General features: G+C 46.8%; 1 protein-coding gene across 5 annotated transcripts in view; it reads right to left on the bottom strand.

Annotated features, from left to right (window-relative positions):
* RABGAP1 (RAB GTPase activating protein 1) overlaps positions 1–18369 on the bottom strand; it is a 3038993-nt gene that overhangs the window by 99184 nt on the left and 2921440 nt on the right. For all 5 annotated transcript variants that reach the window (XM_069609645.1, XM_069609642.1, XM_069609641.1 and 2 more), the window contains one exon: positions 109–180. In XM_069609645.1, coding sequence (XP_069465746.1) covers positions 109–180 — 72 coding nt within the window. The remainder of the gene's footprint in view (positions 1–108; positions 181–18369) is intronic.

An 18369-nucleotide genomic window follows, 5' to 3' on the forward strand; every position in this document is an offset into this window, starting at 1 on the left:
TTAAATAGAACATCTGAGCAAAAGCAAAGAAAATACATTTTAAGCACTGAAGGTGGATTACATAGAAAATACTGATTAGGAAAAACAAGGACACATGTAATGGCTTACCCGTATTTTCTCGATTTCATTTTTATTTGAAGACTGCTGTTTTTCAAGCCTCTCACTCAACTGGGAGCAAATCTAGAACAACAAAAGTAATTTCTTAATTAAAATGGTAAATGACAGAGAAGCAAATGTTGCGGTGGTCAGGAAAGGTCCCAATGATAAAGAGGGGTTCATGTTGCGAACACCATATTTGTGAGTGGGGGTGCGGCATAACTGGGTGCAAAGTTGCAATTTCATATGTATCCAGTGTAGTTAAATGTAAATGTGATGTTACATTAGTTTTACTTTTTGTTTAAAGTTGATACATATTAGATTTTCACAAACGTACAAAGATGCAAAAACCGCAAAATAAAATATATAAGATATAATGTGCTACTGAGTGCGCAGAAGCTGGCAACAAAGAGTTTCATAATGCGCATGCAAGGAAGGGGGGCCTGTCATGGAGGAGAAACAGTTCTTAAACATGCATGCACACTGAGATACACATATAGGGAATTTATAAATCTACATGTGTTGGTCTTTCTTTATAAATGTATTAGAACTATGGAGCAGGGAGGTCACAGGATGAATTCTGAGTGTTTGGGAATAGCTCGTTTTGCAGCAGTGAAGGGCGAAGGAGAAGAAATGATTAACTAAGCAGATGGTCAGCTGCTGAACAGGACACGTTTATGGCTTGGTAATTACGCAAGAGGCAGATGTAATCTCTAAGTGCATTGAAGTTTTGCAGAGGGACCAGCCATTTATTTTGACCAGTAATAAACATGCGGTGAAGTGGCGCTCGAGGCCAAAGTAATCAATATCCAGGGGTTTCAATTGTATTCTCAGATGTGCTATGCGTGCTGAAATGGTAGTCATTTAGATTAGAATGTTCTGGGGCACCAGTAAGATTGGGGTGGACGAGATAGTTATCAGTTCAAATAACCTGTTTATTCAGCTTTCCTCATGTTACTTGGAGTATCCATGAAAACCATGTGAAATTATGTTTAAGGTTAAGAGGTTTCAGGCCAGTTGTGACCTGTAATTAATTATGTTTGTATATGAATGTGTAACAATGTGTTGATGTCATGACCTACCGGGGACAAATCCCAAGAAGGTGTGTGCTCTGAATATGATCGGAAGAGGATAGTTGAGATAACAAGTGGCCAATGAGAATGGAAGAATTGGAGAAATATGCCATTTCTGTTTAGGTTTTGTCCAATAACATGCAGGGGTGGACTGTAAAAATATATTGGAGTGTTTTAACTATTCCACAAATGTATATAATGTGTCAATGTATATGGTTCGGAGAGACAAGGGTTAGTTTGGCTTGTCAGAGTCATCTAGTTGCTCCCCGGATGATTGTACAATAAACTTGCTTTACGTACAACTGTGCATTCGCTTCTTAAGTGGTGGGCCTGCCTTGGGTTAAGGTGATTAGCGGCCCACTCCTATACACAACATACCTTTCCAAACACATGTAACAAATTTAAACATGTACCATGAAGTTCCTTTGAGTTACAATCATTTTAATTGTGTATTCTTCTTATAAACAGCAAGTTTGTAAATAACTAAGAAAATGGACAATGTGGTTGCCACATAGAAATACTTTCTTTAATGTAACACAATATCTAATAGTCGATTAAAAGCCAGACTAATCATAAGACGTATTACAAACATGCACACTTGTATGTCATGCTTTACCACCACTTTATCCCTATGTGCTCATTCCAAAATGATATATAGCATGCAGAAAAATGGCATGCAAGATGATGTTCAAGATAGTTAGATGAAAAAAATGCAGGTGATACAAAACTCGAACAGAATAACTTTAGTACTTTCCAAAACACTTAGTGGGTTTCACAAATACAAAACATTCACACTTTGTTTCAAGAAAGAAATGAAACGAGCTATTAAAAAAGAACATTTCACCAGAATTGTGTATATATCAAAAGATGCCAAGAAGCAATAGCACTTTAAAACTGGATAAAAGGAAAATATATAATAACCATTCATAAAGACCGGTCAATAGACAAATTTGATTTCAAAGCGAAAAACATAACCTGTACGTTGACAACTGATGGTAAGGGATACAAAAACAATTTCTGAAAAAAATGATGTGCATCTCTAAAGATTGACACTGCAAACTGTGCACATCAGGGAGGATTTTGTTAACGAGAAATGATTGGCTTGTTCTGGTAGTCAAATATACAGAAGGTATGCTAAATACAGTCAAATCTCTGCTAGCCAACGCTCATTTACCTGTAACGCTCTATTAACTGGGTCCTGCCATTGCCAGTGATGGTTCAGATGTGGTTCATAAAGTACTCTGCAATTCAATTTTGAGGCCAGTGTTAGGCAGAATCCTGTGCAGTTCCCTTGGGGAACACTGCAAAAAGATTAAGACTACAGGAGTAAGCAGTAAACCCAATTGGTAGCAGTCTGCACCACCCAGATATATCTGGTAGCTGTGGCTGAGCAGTCAGACTTCTCTCAAGAAGAGTAGGGCAGTATGCAGAGTATACACAATAGGGCCAAAACACAGTAGAGCAAACAAACACTGACCAGAGCTTTGTATAAAAAGTATATGATTATTTATTTAAAACACACTTTAGGTAATACACTAGCACTGTCAATGAAAAGTAATTTAAAACACAGTCAGGTTAAATATACACACCTCCCTTGTTAGCCATCAGACAAATCGGGGTTAAAGCACAACTATTTGTTAAAACAGAAGTGAGCGCTTAACCTAGATGGCACTCCAATAGTTTAGGTTAAAAAGGGGGAGAAAAGGCAGAGCATAAAATAAAACATTTCCTAACACTTTTAAGAGTTCAGAGCAAGGGGAGAAAGGCAGGTTATACTGTAGAGCCAAAGTTCATAGTCCAGGCCCACTTTAAATGGAGCAAAGTGAAATGTGCCCAGGATTACACGGTTTAAAGTGCACTGAAAGTCTTTGCAGAGTGTTCAAAAGATGTTGGGGTCCTTCAAAAGATATAGTTAGAAGGCCTGGAGCCAACCCAGTTTAGAAGCCAAGGATTTAAGGGTCACCTTTAGCAATCTGTAGAAAGGGAGGCCAGGCAGGACACAGTACCTTAAAGAGAAAGGAAGCTCCAGCGGGGGCAGTTGTTCCTGGCAGTGGTTGAAGTTCGTGGTTCCGATCAGTGGAAGAAAAGCTCTCGTCGAGGAGGAAACATGGAGTTGTTGCACTTCACAGGGATGAAACCAGCCGCAGAGTTCCCGATTAAAAGGTGCGGTCCTTTTATTCGCAGTCAAAAGTGGTGAGCTTGGCTATCCGGCCGCCGGGGTGCTTGGCACGGGCGATTCGACCAAGTGACATCTTTGGAAGTGAAAAAGGGCGAACTGGTTGGTCCTACCAGCTCAAAGAGAGAAGACTCTCCAGCAGAAGATCTTCTCTTGTCATTGGAAAAGTGGTGAGTTTGTTGCAGCAGGGCTTCACCGGTGGTGTCGTCGGTTGCAGGTGGCTCAGCTTCTTCCCTCTTCGGATTCTTAGGTCCTGTGGCGACTTCTGAAGTTCCAGTCCCAAAGGCCCTGATTTTATGCAGAAAAACCCCCATTCATCAGCCTAGCTGTCAATCACACATGCTAAGTGGTGAGCCGCTCGGCTCACCACTGGGCCAATGTTAAGGAGAATTCTCTGTTTAGGCTGAATTTCCTAACCTAGTGAGTCCCCCAGCAGCTTTGCTGGATTTTTGGGGTTTATTTTTTTCTCCTGTCAAGAGTGAGACTCTTTTACCCTCACTCTTGGGCATGATTTGAGTGTGTTTCTTTGAATCTAGATGTGTTTAATGGGCTATGGGGTCTTTTACTCCATAGGGGTTCATGTGTTTTTGTGATTTGTGTTACCCAGCACCCTCAGTGCAGTGACATAGGGGTGTCATAGTGACCCCCCCAGTATAGACTCCATACCCTGGGACTAACTACTGTCTCCCAGGGCATGTAAAGTCACCATTGACTTTACTAGTCTTAAATTCTGAACAGAACCAGTACAAACCATCATATTGTGGACGTACTGGCTGGGGCAATTCAATTGCCCCGGGGTCTGTTAGTCGAGGGGGCACGTCTCCGTCCCCCCTGATCGAGTTTTGGCTGGTGGCAGTGGATACTACTTTTTATATTCAACCGCAAATATTTTCCTATGGGATTTCCCATTGTTTTAGGCTACTATCTTTATTTAATTATTTACGGTAGCCTCGAATATACCGCCGGTTTATTTAATTAATATTAATTCTCTGGTTGGTATTTTTTGCCAAAACTTGATTCTAAAATGGCGTTTGTGTTCTCTTCTGTGACTCCAACCCAAGTCGAGCCCTTTGTTCCACTTTTTGGCAGGCTTCTCCACAGAAGCCCTCCAAAGTGGTGCCACTCTTTCTGGGGTACTTAGGAGGGGTGGAGGGAAATTTAGGCACCCTGGACTGAGTTGCCTAGGCAACTCAAGTCACACTCCATCCTGATTGGCCCAAGTGGTGAGCCGACCGGCTCACCACTTAGCATGTTTGAGTGACAGCTAGGCTGAGTGAATGGGGGTTTGCTGCATAAAAGCAGGGCTTTGGGGACTGGAACTTCAGAAGTCGCCACAGGACCTAAGAAACCGACGAGGGAGAAGCTGAGCCGACCTGCCACGACACCACGACCGGTGGAGCCCTGCTGGACCGTCTCACCACTTTTTCCCAACGACAGAGGAGATCTCCCGCCGGAGAGTCTTCTTCCTTTAACTGGTGGGGATAACCAGTTTCACCGTCTTTTCGCTTACCGACGTATCTCGTGGCCGCCTTGCCCGTGCCAAGCACCCCGGCAACCGGGATACCACGTTTTACCACGACCGCGAAACCAAGGTACCACCTTTAACAGGAAAACTCTGCGGCTGGTTTCTGCCCTGGTAGTGCAATGACCTTCATCTTTCCTCCAAGTCGAGATCTTCTCTTCCCCTGGACGACGACGCAACTTGCACCCACTACCAGGAACAACTGCCACCGCTGGAGGATCCTTCCCACTTAAGGTACCGTGCCCCGCCTGGCTTCCCTTGCTACCGACTGTACGGGGTAGATTTAGCCCCCGGCTTTCGAACCTGGGTTAGCCTGGGACACCTTGGCTAAAATTTTCTAAGCCTCTCTAAACGCTTTTCTGAACCCTCTGCAAGACTTTCTAAGCCTAGTGTAACTGTGTGATCTTGGGCGCATTTGTGCTCTGCTCTCTCTAAAAGTGGGCCCAGCCTTTGGACGTTGGCTTACCAGTGACTTTTTGCTCTCTGCCTTGCTAACAGTGTTCTGGAATCGTAGAGTGGTGTACCTCTTCTTATTTTGTCTTTTTCCCTCCCTTTTTCACAAACTTATTAGAGTGCAATCTAGTTAAGCGCTCACCTCTGTATGAAAATAAGTGGTGTTTTACTGTGATTTTCTAATAGGGAAAAAGGGGTGTATATATCATAATAGTAACTGTGTTTAGAATATTTTACAATAAGAGTGCTGGAGTGTTTCAACTGTGTGTTTTTAAATAAATAATTATATACTTTGATACCAAAGCTCTGGTCAGTGTTTGCTTGTATTATTGTATTTGAGTGCTTATTGAGTATACTTTGCATACTGCCTAACTCTTCCTGAGGGAAGTCTGACTGCTCAGCCACAGCTACCAGGTAAATCTGGGTGGTACAGACTGCTACCAAGTGGGTTTACTGCCAACACCTGTAGTCTTAAATCTTTTGCAGTGGTCCCTAAGGGAACTGCACAGGTTTCTGCCTAACAGCCAATCAGAGTAGAGTGTGGCTTGGGTTGCTAAGGCAATGCAGTCCAGGGTGCCAGTTCCCCCCTCCACCCTTCCTGTGGAACCCAGACAGAGTGGCACCATTTGGAGGGCTTCTGTGGAGAAGCCCGCCAAAATAGTGGAACAAAGGGCTCAACCTTGGTCAGAGTTACAGAGACTGACACAAACGCCATTTTAGAATAGAGTTCTGGCAAAAAGACCCAACCAGTGATTTCAAATTAAATAAATAAACCGGCGATATCTTTAACATTGCACCAAAAAGTGTGCGTTTAAAATCAATGGGAAAATCCCATAGAGAATATTCCGGTGGAATATTTTGCTTGGTAACCACTGCCAACAGCCAGAAACTCGACGAAGGGGGACGGGACAGTACCCCCTCGAAAACAGGCCCAGGGACAATCGAATTACCCCTTACCAGTACTTCCACAATATGATGGTTTGTACTGGTTCTCTTCACAATTTTGGACAAGTAAAGCCAATGATGACTTTACATGCCCTGGGAGACAGTAGTCAGTCCCAGGGTATGGAGTCTATGTTTGGAGGTCACTGTGACACCCCTGTGTTACTGCACTGAGGGTGCTGTGTAACACATACACACAAAAACAGACGATACCCTATGGAGTAAAAGACCCCATAGCCCAAAATCACACAAACAGTCATGCCTAAGAGTGGGAGTAAAAGAGTCTCACTCTTAGCAGGAGAAAAAAACAAACCCCAAAAATCCAGCAAAGCTGCTGGGGGACTCACTAGGTTTGGGAAATTAGCCTTATAAGAGAATTCTCCCTAACAGCCAGTTAGGAGAAGCTTTGAATAGCAGTGAGCTGATAAAATAGCGTTGCATTCCAGCTCCTTAGCATCGGTAAAACCGACATATTATCAAGCACAATCGGGGCCTCATTGTTGCAAGATAACACCTTTCACTGTATTATGTTTTTTTTTATTTTGCAGGAGAAGGGTTTTTTTTTAATAAAATACTTTATTTGAAGCTACCAAGCTCAAACAGGGTTTTCCAGGAGAATGAAGAGACATGGCACTCCACAGGTAAACTCTACAGGTTAATTGCAAATGTAAGCGTGTAGCATGCAAGTACTACAGTAAAAAAAGCACAAGTCAATTGAGGTGAGGACAGTGTGTTCACAGTGTTCCCATAGAGAATCTCGAGAATTTTGGGTTATGATGCCGAGTGAGAAAGGACTTCTGCTATACAAATAGGTTAAGTTAGTGGTAGCCAAAGGAATACAATGCATTTATTTTTTATTTTATTTGTATTGCGCACCTGACCCAAAGGCATCTGGGCGCATTTCTTACAGTTACAGTATACAGGTACAAAGGTAACAATAGAGTTTTGCATATTATCATAGGCTTAAGATAGTGTAAAAGTCATTGCAGAGTGGAGGGGACATGAAATAAGCAACAATGAAATTTGCATAGAATTGTGTATTATCACAACAAAATGTACATGGGATTCAGCAAAGTATTTAGAAGTATTTACACAATTTACAGAGAATTAGACAAAGATATACAAAGCATACAGAATGAGGGCTGGATTCCACATGTATACAAGCATTGGCAATGGTAACAGTTTTTGCTTTTGTGTAGGCATGGGAAAGGCATTTGACAGGCACAGCCATAGTGGTAATAACTGGCCATCGATGGTAGCAGCTTCAAAGTGGTGCGAATACCTGGGCATATAATAGCAGTGTCTGGCAAATGCCTAACACTTATACACAAGCCAAAACGGTTAGTTTTGCCAATACTTGTTTTTTATAGGACTTCAGTGAAGGACATGGATAGGGCTTATAAATTGAGTGGTAGAAGGCAGACCTGGTTAAGACATTTTTATTACACAGTAGCGCGTTTACATCTCCAATTAACTCAGACGACTGCTTTTAGAAAACACTGGCAGGACATTAAGCACAACATTTGATGGTAAGGCTTAAAAAATATAGCTCAAAGAGATCACAGGAGGATGTGCTTGGGCGGGGAGTGTCAGAAGTGGGTGGGAATGGCCATAACAATGAGCATGGCTAAGAGTAGTCAACACACATTTTGAGGGCAGTGCAGGCCCTACCAGAGGTTGAGCCTTCCAAAGTCTTCCACAAAGATAAGGTGGTGCTGCATGCACATGCCTCCTTCATTCTAAAATGGGTCACACAATATTCAGGAAATAGCTTTACCTACCTTTTTCCTTAATCCTTGTAATTGGAGTGTGCTGTGTACCATTTGGATGTTCACTGGTGGGACCAACTAATAGCAGATGAGTCAAGCCCCCCTCAGGTTGTTCTTTTCTGTATGGAGTAGTCATTTTCTTTTGACAAACTAAGGACTGGCCTTGCTTCTTCCCTCGTATACATAAGCTAGTTTTGGTCAAAAGCCGACTAGAGAGAACAATCAAAGTTGAGCTACGGCAAATGCAAGTGGAAGGGGCATGCACGCTCAACCTTTTGGTTTGAAAACGATCTTGCATACAACTTGCCCTATTGGGTTCTCCCTTACTGTACCATGTATCCCCCCTTCTCGTGGTTGATGAGTAACACCTTGCCTATACAGTCTTTATGACATAAGCCTCAACATCTATGCCATATTCACTGCTAGACTGAACTGTGCTGCCATTTACCCCTATGTGCCATTGGAGAATTCGAGCCATAGGCCAGTGGCAAGAACGTACTAGCTCTGAGCCAGAATATCTACATTGGCAATGGCAATGCTCCTTAGGTCATATCCAGACAAACATGGGGGTGTTTTGAAGTGTATCCTGGACTGCTTGGCATCTCTCACATTCTTCAGTACCAGGCATGGTGGGACGTATGGTATGCCCGCATTCATGCCACTTATGAAACCATCTGTCACAAAGCAGAGGGAAATCGATGAGACAGCCACAGGTTTAGGATTTGGCCTAAAAACAGCAGGATGGCTTCTGCTTTACTTCCAACAATTGAATCCTCTCTCAGCATGGGGTCCCCTACCCAGCAGTGTCCCAGCACTTCTTTCTTGACTGTTAGTTAGGATCTTCTGCTTCTCGTGCTTGTCCTTCGCACCTGGGAGACCCCTCCCACCTGGGTCACAGGACCCCAAGAACGTTTGCAATTTAGGCTTGGGAAGTGTGAGAAGGCCAGTTAGGAGGATGTTGCTAAGATAAATCCCATGGCTACCACCAGAGGTCTAGCCACATGTGCTGGTCTAGAGGTAGGATCAGGTGTAATTATTCCCCCCTGTCTGAATTCTAAGTCTAGTTCCCAACACCCTACCCTGTCCTCTACCTCCTCAACAAGTATGGCTGATTTCATGCCTGAGGGAACCTTTCCTACTTCTCCTCTACAGTAGGCTCCTTCTGAAACTTCCTCAACACTCTACCGTGTGTTTGTACCTCCTCTCCATCTCAAGTACTCTGTCAGGTGTAAAGCATGCCTGGTTGTTCCAGCTGCTTTAACTTCTTCTTGGCCATCTCCCTTCTCCTTTGCTCCTTCCACCTAACGCTGTGTATCTCACCAACTCTCAATGCCAGAGGTCTTTCGCAATCTTGTGGCTTCTGTATTCTTCTTTTCCTATCTTGCTGTTACCGCAACCTTTCCTTAGATTGTTCTCCTTTCTCGCCCACATGTACCTCTTTCATCAACCCCTGTACTACTACTGTGTATCTGTCTCTTCTACCGCTCCTGATCCTTTCCTCGTACTTCCTCACCTCTTTGCTCTTCACCGCCTCGATAGTAATTGTTTATTTATACAGCGCTTATACACAGGTGGAGTGCTTCAAAGTGCTTCAAGACTGGAAGGGAGCAAAGGAATACAGTAATCATGGTTAGGCCTTGAAGTTTCCGAAATGATCTAACAGAAAAAAACTAGCATACTAGGCCTAATGGTATTTCTCCTAGTGCAAGTGCATCAAGTGTTACAGTCACGACCAAGCTAGCGAGGGCGGGTAAAAAAAGGCGGGGGGGGTGGACAGGACAGGACATACAAACGTACTAGGCCTAGTACATTCAGGTCATGCATGCGTACATACAGAGGTTGTGAGGAAGGGGGCTGGGGTGGGAACAAGCGTGTTCAGCCCAGCAGGGCCCTGGGTTAAGTGCAGAGAGGTTGCCCCACTCATGGAGTGTAAGCTGAAAGTGCAGCAATGCTGAACATAGTGCAGCGGCCCTGAGGCAAGTGCAAAAGACTGGCAGGGGAGCCTGGGACCTGTAAGGCTCTGGAGGTGAACCAGACAACCAGTCAGCAAAAACTGAACAGAGTTGGGGAGGAGAAGGAAGGAGGGTGGAGAGAAAAATAATGGAGGTTAGCAGGGCAGAGGGGGAGATAAGGAAGAAGAGAAGAGGAAGGTCTTGAGGAATTTCCAGAACTTAAGGTGCTCCGGCTCAAGACAGAGAGAGGCAGGGAGGCTGTTCCAGAGGGAGGCACCTGCAGAGGATAAATATCTACCCTAAATATGTGTTTGGAAAAACGGCTTACCCGCAGAGAGTTGGAGGACAAGCGGAGGACTCTAGAGGGAGAGTATTTAGGAAGAGAGAGTTGTAGACAGTGCAGGGCCCGACCCCAGAAAGTCTTGTGGATTATGCAGAGGGTCTTAAACGTGATCCTTGCAGCCACGGGGAGCCAGTGGAGGGATTTCAGCACCAGAGATATGCGGTCCCTGGGCTTGAGGGCAAAGATAAGTCTTGCGGTTCTGTTCTGGATGAGTTGTAGAGGACGGGGAGTAGTAGGAAGATTGAGAAAGAGGCTGTTGCAGTAGTCCAGACTAGAGAGAAGGTGAGCCTCTGGGGAAAGTGAGAAAAGGTAGAATACCTTTGAGGGGGTGCAGTTGGTAGTGGGACTTTTTTGAGATGTCCGAGATGTGCGAAGTGAAGAAGAGAGTGGAGTCGAAGATGACCCCTAGATTTTCTGCCTCATTGGTAGGTGAGGGTGCAGGGCCAAGGGAGGCCGACCATTCAATAATAGTCCATAATCCTCCACCGTCAACGTTCCCCACTTCCTTAGTCTTACCCTTTCTTACTCTCCCCGCCTTCCCTGTGGCCTCAGAGCGCCGACAAGACAGACAAAAATAAACAAAAAGGCTACATCTCACAGAAACCAGCCTCCTCAATCTTTACGCTCATCTAAGAGGAATGTCTTCATACTCTTTTTAACAAGAGCAGTGATGGAATACCAGCCAGCCAATACAGAAGCCCCACACCAATATGTACACAGGTAAATTACACTCATGGAATTAAGATCCAATTACCACTCAACCCTACACCGAAACCCTGACCAGAGGGAAATAAAATGCTCCACTGATAACAGAAACTGTCGTAAGCCTCGAATAATGATGGACACCGATCCTACTCTGGAATCACTGGTCCACGCCATTTTGTTTAGTTGTTTTTACCAGCTCTGTACAAATCAGACACACCTAGTCCGACCTCAAATTCGCACATAGGATTCTAGAGATTATAGCACATGTACGATCAAAACCACACCAACAGTCTCTACTTTGCACTCCCGAAATAACTAATTAACTTGTTGCAAAGGGTCCAAAACCTGGTAGCCGTATGCCTCTTAAGACTACAAAGAACACATTACGGCTGCACTTCCGTCACTGTACTGGCTCAGAAACAAATGAAAGATTCACTTCAAAACCTGCGTAGAGTCCAGTGCCTTACATAGCAGAAGCACAGAATCCATCACTAGGAAATCCTCTCACTACCGACAATTGAGAGTGCTTCGATACAGCAACTAGGCCTCAGTAATCACGCCAAGTTTCAACAAGCAATGTCTCAGGGGGTCATCCTTTTCTGTCCTTTCAACCAAACACTAAAACTTGGTTCATAAACCACTGCACACAGATGAAAATTGCCTGACCTTCAGGCAACAAATCAAAACCTGGTTATTCAACTAAGAGCTTTGAGACAAAGATAGTTTTTGTAAGATCTATACTACTCTAAAATAGATAAAGTATACAAACAAACCTACACGCACCAACTATATTGGAAAATGTTATAATGTAGGCAATTTTCCTCAACCTAAATAATATCAAACAAATACCTTCTCAACAGCCAACCTTCTTAATCCTATTCAAGTATGGAGCACAAGTGTCTCCCCCTTAAAGGCATCCAAACTTTCTATTCCCTTCACTAGATGCACTCTTCACCCACCCACACATCCACTCCCTTACTAACCACCTCTCCCTCTAAAATCTCTCACTACCTTAAACTGCATACAAAACACCTGCCACCACCATGCAGAAACTTCAGGTCTATCAGCTACCAAATCTACATGAAATTAAGCTACATCAAAGATCATCACTCTAATTTTATTACTGCGCTCCCCCCACCCCTACCACACACATACATATACATATGCATCAGTGGCTAACCCAGATTGCTCCAAGTTTAAACAGACATTGGATTCCTCCCTTCAGATAAAACCAGGCCCAGGGCCAAACACCATAGGTTTTGCATCTGTGCCTCACTCTATCCCACTGACATACCACCCGCTCTATCCATCTTTTTCTTACCAGGTCACATGCAGTGAAGCTATAGCAATGGGCACAACAAACACTTTACGTCATTTAAAAAGTGGAGAAAGAGACTTGTGGGTATTTGAAGAAGGAGCAGGAATACATTTGGAGACAGTTGGAGAAGTGAGAGCGCAGGAGATGGGGGGAGAGATGGAAGAGAGTGAAAGAAGTGAAGGGGCGGGCCATCAGTAAGAGGAAAGAGGGGGTTGAAAGGAGAGGGAGAACACTAGTAGTGAGTAGGAGGGTGAAATGAGTGGTGAGAAGGAGCGACAGAAGGAAGGGGTTGGAGGATGTTCCAGAAGGACTGGGGTGGTAGATGAAGTTTATAAGTAAGAAGAACAAGTTACCAAACTGGTAACGTTCTTTCGATGGGATGTTCCTCCCAAGTATTCCACATTTATGACAGTTGTGTCCCACAGCTGTGCACTTCGGAAACCTTTCAGCAGAGGGCGTCCTGCGTCGATGGCGTAGGTCCCATGTCCCTCGAGGGCCTATGCCGAGGATCGACATCACCGGATGTTATATACAGGATGCACAGCGTCCGTTGCCTCAGTTTAGTTTTTTCCCTCAGACTGTGGGACACCAGTCTCCTGCCAGCATAACAACCTACAGCCTTGTGGAATGGAAGCTGCAATCACAGAGGAAATTCTCCCGAAGGGCAGGCTGGGAGGGCGATGTGGAATACGTCAGAGGAACATCCCATCGAAAGAATGTTACCAGTTTGGTAAGTGACTTGTTCTTCGAAGGGATTGTGTCCTCCGACGTATTCCACATCTATGACAGACTCCCAAAGCAGTACCACACTTATGGAGGAGGGAAAAAATTTAGAATGTGAAATTTATAGTGCCCAATCAAATAGCTGAATAGAGGACTGCCTTACCAAAGGCCAAATCCTGCCCATGGATGGAGTCCAGGGAATAGTGTTTAACAAAAGTATGTACAGAGGCCCATGTGGCTGCTTCACAAATATTGCGAATAGGAACACCCCTTTGTAGAGCAGTGGAGGTAGCCACACCCCTAGTACAGTGAGCCCGTAAACCTACTGGAGGGTGCTTCCCCACCAAACGGTAGCATTCAGAGATAGTCAAAACAATCCACAATGGAAACAGCCTGACCCAAGCGGTGTCCAGCATAACCTACAAAGTACTGATCGTCCACTCTGACCCGGGACATCCGTGAAAGATAAAAGCTCAAAGCTCTCCTAGGATCCAACCTATGGAGCCTCTCCTCTTCCTTACCCGGATGCGGAGGAGGATAAAAAGCTGGAAGAACCACCTTCTGGCTCAAATGAAATTGAGACGCAACCTTCGGAAGAAAAGAAGGTTGCCACCGCAGGACAACCCTGTCCATATGGAAAACAGTAAAGGGTGGCTTGGCAGAAAGTTCCTGCAATTCACTCACTCTGCGTGCGGAAGAAACCGCGTCCCCCAAGGCTCCTCTTGGTGGAAATTCCCGCAAGCAGAATCTCTCGCACTTCCGGTAGACACTGGTGGCGAAGAGATGGATTTGTGGGGTTCCCCAAAGGGTGAAGATCTCCAAAAGGACTTCCTGAGCCAACTCCCACTCGTGAGAGACCGTGCTCTGCCTGCTCAGAGCATCCGCCGCCATGTTTTCATCTCCGGCCAGATGAACTGCCGAGATCGAGATTTCTCGTTGGATGGCCCAGAACCAGAGCTGCATCGCCTCCCTGCACAACGGGAGTGACCCTGACCCCACTTCTTTGTTGAGGTAATGCATGGCCACTGTGTTTTCCGACATAATCTGGACAGTCTTCCCCCGCACAGACGGCAGAAAAGCCTTCAGGGCCAGCCTGATGGCTCTCAGCTTTAACAGATTGATGTGGAGTCTGGACTCCGACGGAGACCAACAGCCGCTGGCTGTCAACTCGTTGGCATGAGCACCCCATCCTGTGAGGGAGGCATCCGTCACGATCGTCACCTCCGGCCATGGTTGCCAAAACGGTGCCCCCTTCATCAGATTCCCTTTGTCGGCCCACCATAGAAGATCCTGGCCGACCGAGATCAGAATCTGAACGGGATCCGACATCTTGCTGGAGAACTGCGACCACTGCATCTTGAGAGCCGACTGCAGGGATCTCATCCGCAGTCTGGCTTCCGGCACCAGAGAAATGCAGGAGGCCATGAGGCTGAGCAACCTTAAGAATTCGAACGCCGGGAGACTCTGGGCACGTTGAAACTTTTGCACCATCTCCAGAATGTGATGAGTCCTCACCTGGAGAGGCGAACACTGCCCCAGGGACGTGTCAAGGACTGCTCCGCTGTATTGGAGCTGCTGGGAAGGTGTCAAATGCGACTTCTTTAAATTCAGGGAGAATCCCAGCTTGTGAAGGGAATGGCAGATCACGGAGAGATCAACCAATCGTCCAGGTAGAGGTAGACGTGAATCCCCCCCTCTCCTGAGGTACGCTGCAACCACCACCATCAGCTTGGTGAAGACCCTCAGGGCGGAGGTCAATCAGAACAGCAGGACACGAAACTGAAAGCGAGTCGCCAGCCGCGAACCTCAGGTACTTCCTGTGCTTGGGATGAATCAGCGCATGAAAGTAAGCATCCTTGAGGTCTAGAGACACCAACCAATCCTCAAGTTGAAGGGCCTGGAGGACTTGAGAAAGATGACCATCTTGAACTTGTCCTTCCTGAGAAGCTTGTTCAACCAACGCAAGTCCATGATGGGTCTCAATCCCCCGTCTTTCTTTGGGAAAAAAGGGTAATACCATCCCTTGTTCCTCTCCACTACAGGCACCAGTTCTATGGCGCCTTTCTCCTGCAGGGATAGGATTTCCTGCGCAAGGAGCGGATCCGGACGCTTCAAAAAGAGCTTCCCCGGTGGATTGTTGTGAGGCCGCTGAAGGAAGGGAAGGCAGTAGCCGTGGGCTATGATATCCAGAACTCACACATCCGAAGTAATGGCACGCCATTCTCCAAGATGCTGCGCAAGTCTGCCCCCAACCGGAGAACCATGGGACATGGCCTCATGACCCAGCGGATGCCGCAGTGCCTGATGACAAAGAGGCAACTGCCCGAGCGGCTTTGGCACCCCGAGTACCCTGCTTTCCACCACAGGTACTTTTACAGTGACCCCTTTGACTGGCAGCTCCCCTCGATCTACCAAAGGAGGAGTAGAAACAAAAGGAACCTCCCCACCATTACTGTCCCCTAAGACGAAAAGGCGGAGGTTGATGTACTGCAGCGCTCAAAGACTTTGCTGCAGCTTTGGAGGTCTGCAACCTCTCAAGGCTCTCGTCAGCCTTGCTGCCAAATAAATGAACGCCATCAAAGGGCATGTTCAGAAGACGGCATTGCACATCAGGAGCAAACCCTGACTTCCGCAACCATGCAAACCTGCGTAGTACGGTGCTCGCAGCCATGAACCGGCTGACACAGTCTGCCGTGTCCAACCCCGACTGAAGGGCTTCACACATAGCATCCTTGCCGTCACGCACGATGGCTAGGAAGCCATCCCTTTACTCCCCCCTCAGGAATATGCTCAGGCACGTAGGAAACGCAGGTCCACAGTGTGTGTGTAAATCTTTAAGGGGAACATGTGGAGTTAACAGCAACGAAAAGACCTTCCGAGCACATCCGTCGAAGCGCTTGTCCCTATCTGGAGGGATGGTAGGGTACGCCTGCTGCCTCGAGGTGGCCGTAGCCGCCTGAACCACCAAACTCTCAGGAGTGGGGTGAGCAAGCAAATAGCTGGGGTCGCTAACAGATGGTCGGTACTTTTTTGCCAAATTCTTATTGACCGCCGGAAGCAATTCCGGGGCCTGCCAAGCCAATGACGCCCTTTTTTGCAACGTAAAATGAAAGGCAATACCGGGTCAGAGGGGGGACTGTGGTCCAAGATGTCAGTAAGGTCATCCTGAATAAATTCCTCAAAAGGAATGGACCACACGAGGTATTTGCAAACCCTAGACATGAGCCGCCTATAGGAAGTGACTGCATGCGCCCCCGGCTTAGGCCTTCCAAACTCAACTTCCGGAGAAGTATCCACGCCACTGGCGTCATCTAGGGACTGCCGCAACTCCTCCAATAGATTGTCACCCAACAATCCCGGAGCATCATCCTGAGCAACAGGATCTTCAATGTCTGATCTTTCCTCCTCTTCAAAAATGTCAGGCAAAGGCTAGAAAACCCAGCCCCAGCGACAGAAGAGGGCCTGGTGCCCAATGCCGGCCTCCCAGACGTAGAGGAAGCCCCAGGAAACTCCTCAGACACAGTACGCCCAAAAAATGCAGAAGGCGCAGAGGGCATCGTGAACATCGACGTCGAGACCGCCAAAGGCTTCGACGCCGGAATCCGCCCTGATGGAATCGACGCCAAGACCTTCGGCGTCGATGCCGCTACAGGCGTGGGCTGACAGGATGGAACAGCATCGTCCGAGTCCAACTGGATCGGCGTCGAACAAGTCAACGCCGGCTTCGGTACCTCCACAGGCTGCACCGGTCTCACTAAGGACGAGGACCAAGACCTGGACGCACGGCTCCTGCGACTGCTCTTGTCCGCACGGGATCTCGAGGGCTCCCGGTGCGAGTCGCAACACGAGCCTGAGCCTGAAGGTGTGCGAGCCGCAGATCGAGAGCATTCTCTGCCGGCTTCGTGAGAAGGCGCGACAGGAACCGTGCCTTGCGACTGAAAAATCACCATCATTTGTTCTTTAAATGCCGCCCACTCCTCCGGTGTCGAGGACTTCGTGGGACAGGCGACCGTATGCATGGCACCATCCTCCGAAGAGGACGGGGAAGGCGACCGGTGGCGGCGCTTCCAAGAGTGCCACGAAGACGAGGAATGGCAGGAACCACTCTGGGACCAAGAACCTCGAGCCTCCTCCCGATGCGGAGAGACGCCCCTCAAGTCATCGGTGGAAACCCTAGACTTCGATCCGGTCTTACGGGACTTTTTCAATGGCTTACCTGCACAGAGCTTCCCCTTCCTTTCACGCAAGGCCTTGGCTGTACGAGACTGGCACTTAGAGCAGTCGTTGGTGTTGTGTGACTCACCCAGGCACCATAAGCAAATACGGTGCGGGTCGGTCAACGAGATCTTGGACTTGCAGTCCTGGCAAGTCTTAAACCCGGACCTTGGAGTCGGAGGGGTCGAAGAAACAGACATCATAAGAGATTCGAAGAATCCACGAGGCGCTCCGAGTTTCACGAAGCTAACATGTTCGCTGTCGGAAAAAACGGAACTGAGGCAACTGGCGCCGTGCGTCCTTTATATAACATCCGGTGAGGTAGACCCTCGACGGAGGCCCTCGAGGGACATGGGATCGACGGCATTGATGCAGGACACCCTCTGCTGAAAAGTTTCCAAAGTGCACAGCTGTGGGACACAACTGTCATAGATGTGGAATACGTCGGAGGACACAATCCCCTCGAAAATATCTTATGGAAAGAAGTGGGGAGGAGGAGAATTATCAGGAGGAAATTGAAGGGAGCATCAGGACGAAGGAGGAAGAAAGAGGATGGAGGTGTGGGAAGCAGGACTGCTAGGCCCTGATCAAAAAGAGGCTACTAAAGGAAAACCAGGTGAACCCTGTATCTGAAGGGGGTGAGCTGGGAAGGGATGAAGGAACATGCATGTGTTGTAGCATCAAGGAGGTGCAGTTGAAGTGAGAGGAAAAATAAACAAAGGAAGGAATACTAGAGGGGGAACTGTTCAGAAGGTGCATGCAGCACAGTGTTGAGTAGGAGAGTGAATTTGGACTCAGGGTTGCTAGTGCCTGAATCCTAAGAAAGGTAGGTAGCAAAAATGTGGAAGATAAAACACCCCCACTGCCAACTTCGTCCCCTCTCACTGCTTTGGGGATTGGCAATGCTAGTCACTGGGGGGTAACTGCTCCTTATTCAGACCCATATATTTGGCCAAGCAACATTGAACGAACCCATAAACTGTGGGAGCGGAGGTCCATTCCTTTCTTAAATAAACACATGACCGTAACTACTGGGAAGATGATGCGGGAAGGGTGTCCTTTTGCAGAAGGGTTTGGGAACA

The sequence above is a fragment of the Ambystoma mexicanum genome, chromosome 8, assembly GCF_040938575.1.
Source record: "Ambystoma mexicanum isolate Mex_15411 chromosome 8, UKY_AmexF1_1, whole genome shotgun sequence".
Taxonomy (NCBI): Eukaryota; Metazoa; Chordata; class Amphibia; order Caudata; family Ambystomatidae; genus Ambystoma; species Ambystoma mexicanum.